The sequence below is a fragment of the Sceloporus undulatus genome, chromosome 3 (assembly GCF_019175285.1).
Source record: "Sceloporus undulatus isolate JIND9_A2432 ecotype Alabama chromosome 3, SceUnd_v1.1, whole genome shotgun sequence".
In the NCBI taxonomy this organism is placed as follows: Eukaryota; Metazoa; Chordata; class Lepidosauria; order Squamata; family Phrynosomatidae; genus Sceloporus; species Sceloporus undulatus.
The window spans coordinates 229,232,187-229,242,350 of NC_056524.1; the positions used below are offsets into that span (position 1 = coordinate 229,232,187).

The 10,164-nt window shown below is 40.4% G+C and overlaps 1 protein-coding gene across 1 annotated transcript; it reads left to right on the plus strand.

Moving 5' to 3' along the window:
- Window positions 1-296: 296 nt before the first annotated feature.
- LOC121925960 (gamma-tubulin complex component 2-like) lies at window positions 297-7,204 on the plus strand. The gene is given in 3 exon segments (XM_042458521.1): window positions 297-347; window positions 5,817-5,993; window positions 6,422-7,204. Coding segments are annotated over 3 exon segments (1,011 nt in total).
- The last annotated feature ends 2,960 nt before the right edge of the window (window positions 7,205-10,164 follow it).

The window sequence follows — 10,164 nt, forward strand, 5'->3', positions numbered from 1 at the left end:
CTGGCTGGTATTGAACTGATAACCTTGTGGTTTGTGAGTAAGTGGCTGCAGTATAGGTATTTAACCACTGAACCACCAGGGCTCTTTGGACTGATGTTTGTGTTCTTAATTTAAATATATGAAATTATTGCTTTGGGAAGATATGAATTGAAATTAAACTTCCTTTTTTCCCATACTGGTTTTAATTTTATTTCTGGATAATTTAAACTAAATAGTAGGACATAAAATTAAATTGAAATTCTTTGAGGTTTACCAAACTCAGTCCACTACAGATGCCTTTAAAAAGTTAATTGGGCATGTACACACCTATTGTCCATCATGACTCCCAGACATTTTATGAATATAAAGTAAGTTTAAAGTTCCTAAATATTCCAGATTATTAAATTAATAGCAGGTTATCTACATATGCACAGATCACTGAACAACAAGCCATACTGCAGAATGCAGGCTAAGTGCCAATTAAGAATTTGTCTTAATATTATTCAGGTATTATCCGTGCTGTTTTTTCAAGAAAGAAACCCCTAAAAAACAGACAGAAAGTGGAGGAGGGAATAAAAACTGCAATAATCAACTCAGGTCTAGCATATGAAAAGAACCATACTCTTCCATACGAGCCTGCATTGGCTTTGATGTCTTCAGGGCAGAGCCTCCTCTCTGTCACATTACATTCACAGGTATGGCTGGTTAGAATGTGGAGGATGACCTCCTTGGTGGCTGCTCCTAGGCACTGGAGCCCTGACCACCTGTTTGCATGGTGCCCTTCCTGCAACATGTGAAGACTTGTTTGTTTTGAAAACCTTAGATAACTGACTGTTGATGGAGAGAGGTCTTTTAATAGTTAGAAGGAACCCCAAGAGTCAGCCACTCAAACATCCTGTCAGTGGAGAAATCTACTGCTAAATACCTTAGAGATGGTTATTCAAGCTCTGTTCAAAAGCTTCCAGCTAAGGAAAGTCCACTGCCTTCTAAAGGGCAATATTCCATTGCTTCCTACAAGGTATCCCATGTCTTTTGGAAAAACTGTCTTATTTTTTCACAGAATCCATTCTAGCAAATCTTTCTTACCAACTGCTGATAAGTGTACTCTATCTCTTGCCAGAAGTCCTTTCTAATGGACCTGGAACCCATGGTATAAGAAGCCAAATATTTAATTATTAGATTCATAACTTTCCCCCATTATGGGACTGAAGGAAGCTTACAAATCTTTCTTAGTGTCACCACCTGCCAATCATTCACTTTCAGTATTGTCTCTCTGTTCTAGGCCTATGCTATTGAAAAGGAAGGACTAATGAGAAATCAATCTGTGTCCCAAGGCCTTTGCATTTCCTAGCTAGTGTTAATTTTTATCTGCAGTTCATTGAAGATTGTTTTGGAGTTCCCATATGTATCAGAAGGAAAGAGCTATGGCTGGTATGCTTGGGGAATGTTGATGGCCCAGCACATCTTGAATTCTTGCACCAGAAAGGCAGCATAACTCATGTCATCATATTCAGTCATAAAGTAGCACTCTGGACTTTCCCTGTAAACACTTCCACTAAGGACCCATGCATACTCATCCTGTTCATCAACTCACAAGGTTTTAGAGAGAGTGAAAGCTGCTCTAACCATACCAAGTCAGGGGTTCACTTCCTCTCTGTTGTAAATCGTCCCCCTCAGACTATATTCAGTATTCACATTGTCAAAAAGAAGGAGGAGGAGAAGGAAATGAAGAATTCACACATTAAATCAACAAAAACAGGATTCACAGACTGAAACAAAGAGACGGAAAATTCACAAAAATTCTCACACAAAACACACACATTAAAAATGGCAGAAGCAAACCTACTAGCAACTCACATCACCTTTAATTCTATTGATAATTTAATTATATGTTAATGCTATGTTCTTACTGATGTGAGGTTTTTTTTTCTGTGTCTGTTGTAATTTTTGTAAGCTGTCTTAATTCCAAGAGCTGGGGAAAATGTGAGATATAAGTAAATATGATCATCAGCATCCAGAGTCCATGTGTGCTCCACAGAAAAAAAAAAAAAGCTAGGCTGAAGAAAGTTACCAAATACAAGGATTAGCAGGGGGAAATAAAAAAAAATCAAATCCAAAGCACGCCCTAAGTTTCATACAATAAAAATTATCTTTTCCTCTTATGTGGTGTAACTTTGTGGAAGAAAATATAAAAGGAACTGATCTGCAGAAAGTCGTGAGATTTGAGGAAAGGAAAACATAATCATAAATGGGATATTTCTCTCTCCTCAGATGATTAATATTTCCTTTGCATGGATTTCATGGACCTGTACTCTTAGCTTCAGGCCCTATAAAGCCAAATACCTCATAGAGGGAGGGAAAACCTGAAGACCATTGTAAATTGATTTGAAGTGTAGATACTACTCCTCTCAAGCATGTAGTCCTGTGCAAGTTCATCTTAGATCATCATAGCTCTGAGGTTAAGTTTTGCTGAGCTTAATAACAATTGCTTCTGAGTTAGCATGGGAATCAAGTTGCATAATCTTAACTGGTGCAGATTTAGAGAATGAGAAATAAGAAAATCACATCTTAGTGGTTAACTGTAAAGGGGGGGGAGGCGGGGGGAGAAAAAACTGATCTCTGGAATGTGGCATATAGTATGCATCTTGGATGCATGCAGCCTATGTCCCTGCCAGAACTGTATGGTTCTGGCCAACTTGCCTATTATTGTCTGTCACACCAGCTAAAGCAGAAGCGTAGGCTTAGTGAGCTGGCTGTATATTAAAATATGGCTCTGTGTCACTGTGTGGGAAGTGTATTCATTGAGGGGGGAAAGCAAGCAGTACTGTGGTGAAGGGCTCATGTGAATCTTTGCACCAGATCATTGCTACCTTTGTTAAGACTCCTTTTGTTTTATATCTCTATGCACTGTTTTCCTTCCTCGCTGACAGGAATGCCAAACCCACAGAGCTGAACCTGTGAAAAACCCATGTGAAGTTGAACCACTTTTTCAGATTTTTCAAGACATTCAACATTATATGCTCCCCACATCCCACCCGCCTATTGCTTGAAAAACAACTCTGCAGCTTCCAACTTCATTAATATGCATACGGTGCAATGAAAATGGCTCTTGAGGCTTCCCCTTGGTAGATGATTTAATGTGGCAGTTATGAAAGCTGCTCAGACTGTGCTCGATTAGCATAATAATGAAGCTTCTGCAGCAGTGTTATCATCCTCAAAGGAAACAGCCTGAGTGGTCACAGCTCTTTTAACAAGTACCACTTTAGGATGAAAAGCACAGGACTCTGTTTGAAATGGTAGATTGGAATATGCAAAATGGGCAAGGCTTGTTTGCTGTCAGTTTGTTGTCTTTGTGGAATGGGAAGGAAGTGTCATGAGCTGGCTGTGTGAACAGGTCACCTGGCAGATGATCCCAGCAATGTTGAGATTCACAATGCTTTATTATATTTGCAAGCCTTGGCAATGACACACACACACTGTTTTGTTTTAAAAGTCAAGTTCATCATTAACCTGATCTAACCTCACCACTCTCATGTACCGATTTTCTCTCAGAATGAAAAAAAGAAAATAAATAAATAGGAGATATGTTCTTGGAGAACCCTTCTGAGAGCTAAGATCACAAAATAACACATTCTCCTACAGTTCTGTAACTTTCAAGCAGAAAAAAATGGATTATTTTTCCTCTCTTTTCAATGATATCCAAGACTACTGTAAACACGGGATCTAAATGCCCTTTTCAGATCAATGAACACATGGTGGAAAAGGATGGGGATCACCAACCTCTTCAGAACTGTGTTGAGATCTGAAGAAAACTTGTACTGACTACAGTTACATTAAGAGTTGCAATATACTTTACTTTGTCCACAAGACTGAGAAATGTGAACACATTGCACATGTACAGATTTTCTCCATTTTTGCATTTTTCATGCAGTCAGAAAGAAACACATTTTTCATACAGCCATAAAGAAGGCTATACAAATTGACATCATCAGATGGCCAATACAAACACCAAATAGATTATATAATTGGAAGTAAAAGATGGTGAAGCTCCATACTGGTGGTGAAGGCCAGACTAGGCACTGTTGTGGCTCATATCACAAACTAGTCATATCAAAAAATAAGAGTAAAACTCAAGAAGAAAACAAAACCATTCATCATACCAAAATATGACCTAAACAATATCTCATCAGAATTTATTGGCAATATAAGGAACAGATTTATGCTACTAAGCATAATAGAATGAGAACCAGAAGAACTATGGTCTGAAGCCCAGGACATAATAAAAGGGGACTGCACACAGACACTCTCAGTAGAAAAAAGAAGAGAGAAGAAACCATGGGTGACAAATAAAATGCTACAAGTAATAAAACAAAGAAGCAAAACAAAAGGGACATAGGAACAAAGAACCATGAATACAACAGTACAACAGCTAATGCAAAAAGATAAAGAAAACTACCACAACCATCGATACAAAGAAATAGAAAACAACAACAAAAAGGGAAGAATGAGAGACCTATTCCATAAGATCTGGGAAATCAAAGGAAATTTCAAACCGAAGACTATGATAATAGTGCTCTATGACAATAAAAATAAAATAATGCAAGACCAAGAAGGAATAAAAAAGATGTTGGGTGCAATACACAGAAGAATTATATAAAAGAGATGATAAAATGAATGACATGTGGAATGAAGAGCCATATGAAGATCAACCCCAAATTCTAAAAAGTGAGGTGGAAGATGCAATGAGGGGAATGACAAAAAACAGATCACCAGGAACAGATGATATTCCAATCAAACTCCTGCAACCCATGCCAACAGAGTCAACTAAAGTGCTAACTAACATATGCCAACAGATATGGAAAATAAAACGATGGCCAACAGATTGGAAGTGATCAATATACATCCCTACCCACAAAAAAAAAAAAAAAAGGAGATACAAAAGACTGCAGCAGCTATAAGACCACAGGACTAATCTCCTACTAAGGAAGATCAAGGAACAAAGTGCAATAGCAGGCTTACTCTTGAATATAAAGAAAACAAAAATAATGACCACAGAGAATCTACACAAATTCAACCTAGACAACGAAGAAACAGAAATAGTAAAAGAATTTTCATAGCTGGGATCAAATATTGATAGAAATGGGGACTGCAGCCAGGAAAACAGTCCAAAGGAGAGAGCTGAGAGAACCCTTTTGGCCATCTCTGCCCCCCTGCATCCTGTGACACCAGGGATGGAGAAACCACTGGATTAATGTGGAATAATTTGTCTGGGTTGGGTTTCAGGTAAGCCCTAAGCCTGCCTTTCAAAACAGAATGGAACATTTCTGATTGAAGGTGCAAAACAAAAAGTGCCACTGTGATGCTGCTCCCTCAAAATATCATTTTACAGGAAAAGCTTCTTTCCAACCACAATAGATTTCTTTCCCGCTCTTGGAACTATGGGAATTCCAATCCAGACCAGTACCACAGTGGACAGGATAAAGGACTCTAGTCTTCCCCATCCTTTGAGACACTCTTTATCCCATGACATTTTTTTCCATATACCATTCTCATGCAAAATGTGAATTGGTATTTGCATGAACGACATCTTTCTTGTTTGACCCTCTGTTAGAAGCATTAAGAAAACAACCACACATTCATAATATTTTCGAATAGACCAGATGGGGGGCAACTGCAACTGGACAGGAGGCCAATTATCTGCTCCTGTGACCATCTGGGAGCTGTGGTGACTGCCAAAAAATGTCAAAAGAAAATAAAAGAAAATTAAAGCAGAACTAGACAGAAGTCCACTTTTGGTTTGGAAAAAATAGGTTTTTTGATTTGTAAAACATTTACAGGAGCTGGCCCTGCAGATGAGTACGGCCAATACGGACCCCTTCAAGGATGACCTCAAGATTGGCTTGATGCCTCACGACCTCATTACGCAGCTCTTGCGGGTTCTGGCCATTGAAACAAAGCAGGAGAAAGCAATCCTCTATGCCAGGGGTAGGCAACCTGCGGCCCGCGGACCGGATGTGGCCCGGCAAGGCCTTGGGACCGGCCCCAGCCCAGTCCTGCTAGTGATTGCCGCCAGAGCCTTTGGCCTCTCGAGTGAGGGCATGGGGCCTTTGGCCTATCAAGAGGAGACGGGTAAGGGGGGGCAAGCAGCGGACAAGGAGGGCAATTGTCTATAGAAGCCTCCGAAACATGCATTTATATTAACATTTTTTAAAAAATCAGCAAAAAATTTTGTGCGTCCTCCTTTTTAAAAAGTGTCCTCCATTTGAAAATTTTGTCCTACATTTGTCCCGGTTTATTTATATAATAATTTTTTTAAAAAATTATTTAATTATTTATTTTTTGGCTTCGGCCCCCCAGTTGTCTGAGGGACAGCAACCCGGCCCCCGGCTCAAAAAGATTGCCTACCCCTGCTCTATGCCAACCCCACGGAACTCTCACTGAGTGGCCGCTCTCCTTGATCATCAACAGGAAGGCCCTGACACGCTACCAGATGTTCTTCCAGCACATGTTCTACTGCAAACATGTTGAGCGGCAGCTGTACAGTGTCTGGATCTGCAGCAAAGCAGCCAAATGCTCCTCACTGCACTTCTCCAAATGGTTTGCCGGGGCTTTCACCCTCCACCAGCGGATGCTTAATTTTGTGCAGAACATCCAGTACTACATAATGTTTGAAGTGATGGAGATGACATGGCATGTCCTGGAGAAGAATCTCAAGTCGGCCCCCAAGATTGACGACATCTTGATTCACCACGCCAGTTTCCTGGACAATTGCCTGAAGGACTGCATGCTCACCAACCCAGAGCTGCTGAAGATCTTTTCGAAGATGATGTCTGTCTGCATCATGTTCACCAACTGCATGCAGAGATTCTCCCACAGCATGAAGCTGGACAATGAATGGGGACGGCTGGCAGCGGAGCATGGGACCATGCGGGGACCCCCGACAGAGCAGGAGCACCTGGAGAAGGTCACCCAGAAGCAGCTGGCAAACAAGCTGCTGGCGGAGCACGCCGACTCCCTGCACATGGCGGCAGGCTTTGAGGCAACCATAAACAAGTTTGACAGCAACTTCTCTGCCCACCTCTTGCTGGACAAGCTGAGCCTCTACAGCACCTGTGACTATGAGCACAGCATGATCAACATAATTTACAAGTTGGACTTCAATGGCTTCTACACGGAGTGACTGAAGCACATGTCTGTGGAGCGGCGCCAGAAGACCGACCCATAAGCAGCTCCTCCCAGGGTGGCCGTGCCATGAGAGGTCCCACATCCTCCCCCCTCCTGTGGAAGATGGAGACTCTTGAGTGCATTTGAGCATTGCGGATGCACACTAGCTGTTTGTGAGGCTTCCTGTTACCAAATATATATGCTTTTTAAAGCAAGGAGGTATGGAATGTAAAAAATAAAATCACCTGCAAGAAAAAAACAAAAACAAATTGCAATTGCTCTCAGAAAAAGCACTTCTCCATCATTTCTTTTTGCTAGAAAAGATGCAGACCCGAAAAATATGCTTAATTTATGAACAATAAAGTAAAAAACCATGAAAAAATCCATGATAAAAAAATAAAATAAGGAATAAACCTAAGAATATATCAAAGTCATGCCAGACAAATCTAATCTCTTTCTTTGATAAAATTATAAGCTTGGTAGATGAAGGGAATGCTGTGGATATAGTATATCTTGATTTCAGTAAGGCCTTTGACAAGGTTTCCCATGACATTCTTGCAAACAAGCTTGTAAAATGTGGGCTAGTCAAAGTAACCGTTACATGGATTTGTAACTGGTTGACCAGCTGAAACCAAAGGGTGCTCAACAATGGCACCTTTTCATCCTGGAGGGAAGTGACCAGTGGGGTCCCACAGGGCTCTGTCCTGGGCCCAGTGTTTTTCAACATCTTTATCAATGACCTGGATGACAGAATTGGGAGCATACTTATCAAATTTGCAGATGACACCAAATTAGGAGGAATAGCTTATACTCCAGAGGACAGGATCAACATTAAAAATGACCTGAATAGACTAGAAAGCTGGGCCAAAGCTAACAAAATGAAATTCAACACGGAGAAATGTAAGGTACTGCACTTAGGGCAGAAAAATAAAATGCACAGATATAGGATGGGGGGTACCTGGCTGAATGAAACTACATGTGAAAGGGATCTGGGAGTCCAAGTAGACCACAAGTTGAACATGAGTGAACAGTGTGATGCGGCAGCTAAAAAGGCCAATGCAATTTTAGGCTGCATCAATAAAAGCATAGTGTCTAGATCAAGAGAAGTAATAGCGCCACTCTATTCTGCTCTGGTCAGGTCCCACCTAGAATATTGTGTCCAGTTCTGGGCACCACTATTCAAAAAGGACATTGAGAAACTGGAGTGTGTCCAAAGGAGGGCGACTAAAATGGTGAAAGGTCTGGAAACCATGCCCTAAGAGGAACGACTCAGGGAGCTGGGGAAGTTTAGCCTGGAGAAAAGAAGGTTAAGAGGTAATATGATAGCCCTGTTTAAATATTTGAAAGGATGTCATATTGAGGAGGGAGCAAGCTTGTCTTCTGTTGCTCAAGAGAACAGGACCCGGAACAATGGATGCAAGCTACAGGAAAGGAGATTCCACCTCAACATTAGCAAGAACTTCCCGACAGTAAGGGCTGTTCGACAGTGGAACACACTCCCTCGGAGTGTAGTGGAGTCTCCTTCCTTGGAGGTCTTCAAATGGAGGCTGGATGGCCATCTGTCGGGAATGCTTTGATTTGGATTTCCTGCGTGGCAGGGGGTTGGACTGGATGGCCCGTGCAGTCTCTTCCAACTCTATGATTCTATGATTCTATGATTCTATGAAAGTTATGCCTTAAACATTCCAATCACAAGCTCCATTTATAGACCTCAGGCAGTTCAATGTACCAGCATATTCATATTTTCATCTCCTCAGTACTCTCAGTGCTAGAAAAAAATGGGCTCAATTTTTCCTTTCTCACAGGCCATTATCAGCTAACTTAGAATAAATAATAATGATAATGATAATATATAATCCCATTTACCCCACAAAATTGGGACTCAAAGTGGGTCACAATTTAAAAGACATACAAAAAGTGAGCATTAAAATAGAATTAAACCATTACAGTATTAAAACAAATCACACAATAAAAGAATAAAATTCAGTTTAAAAAAAGGTAAAAACTCTTCAAAGCAGTTGTTAAAACATCACAACTCCTCCTAGTCCATTGTTAGAGTTCAGCTTTCATCAGCAGAGCAGCAAAAAAGATGGGTCAGACTATATTTTAACATGCTTTCATAAAGAATAAAGACTAACTCAAAAAATGACAAACATGTAGTTTGTGGTTTTAAAAAACAACAATAATGGCTTAAATAAATATATACATAACAAAACTAAAACCTAATCTTACTGGAGTTAAAATAGTGGGAAGAAAGCAGTTAACCTCACTCCGAGGAGGACTGTTACAGATTGCCTACTGGCAGATACTGTAGTTACTGATTGCTTACTGACAGTTTAGTATGTTCAGAGAGTCAGTTAAACTGCCACTTAAGACTGACAGAATGATAAGAGGGGGAAGGGAGGAAATCCCTATCTAAATAAAGAGGAACAGGAGAATGCAATCATAAATTTCCCAATCATTTCTATGCTGTTTTTCTCCCTGAAAGCAATCCAAGCCAGCTCAGAGATAAATCATTTTTAAAAAATTTCATTTTTTTAAACAACAAGTAAAACCATTTAGCTAGTAACAGTATTAAATTACATAAAATATATGAAAATTTTAAAATATAACGTGAGTACACACTCCATATAAAACCCTCCCTGGCATGATTACTGTATATATGTTAAAGCCTACTTGAATAAAAATTTATTTGCTGACAAAATGAAAACAGGGAGGGGGACAGCCTAGCCTTCAATGATGGAAAGGCATTTCAGACGGTGAGAGCAGCCACTTAGAAGCCTGTCTCTCATGTCCTCACCAAACAAGCCTGTGACGGTGGCAGGACTGAGAGAAAGCCTTCCCCCATAGATCTTAAGATCCTAGCAGGTTCTTATGGGGAGATACAGTCTTTCAGGTGATCTGGACCTAAGCTGTGTAGCGTTTTATAGGTCATGACCAGCACTTTGAATTGTACCTGGAAATAAACCAGTAGCCAGTGGAGCTGTTTCAACAAGGGAGTTATATGCTCCATATAATTGG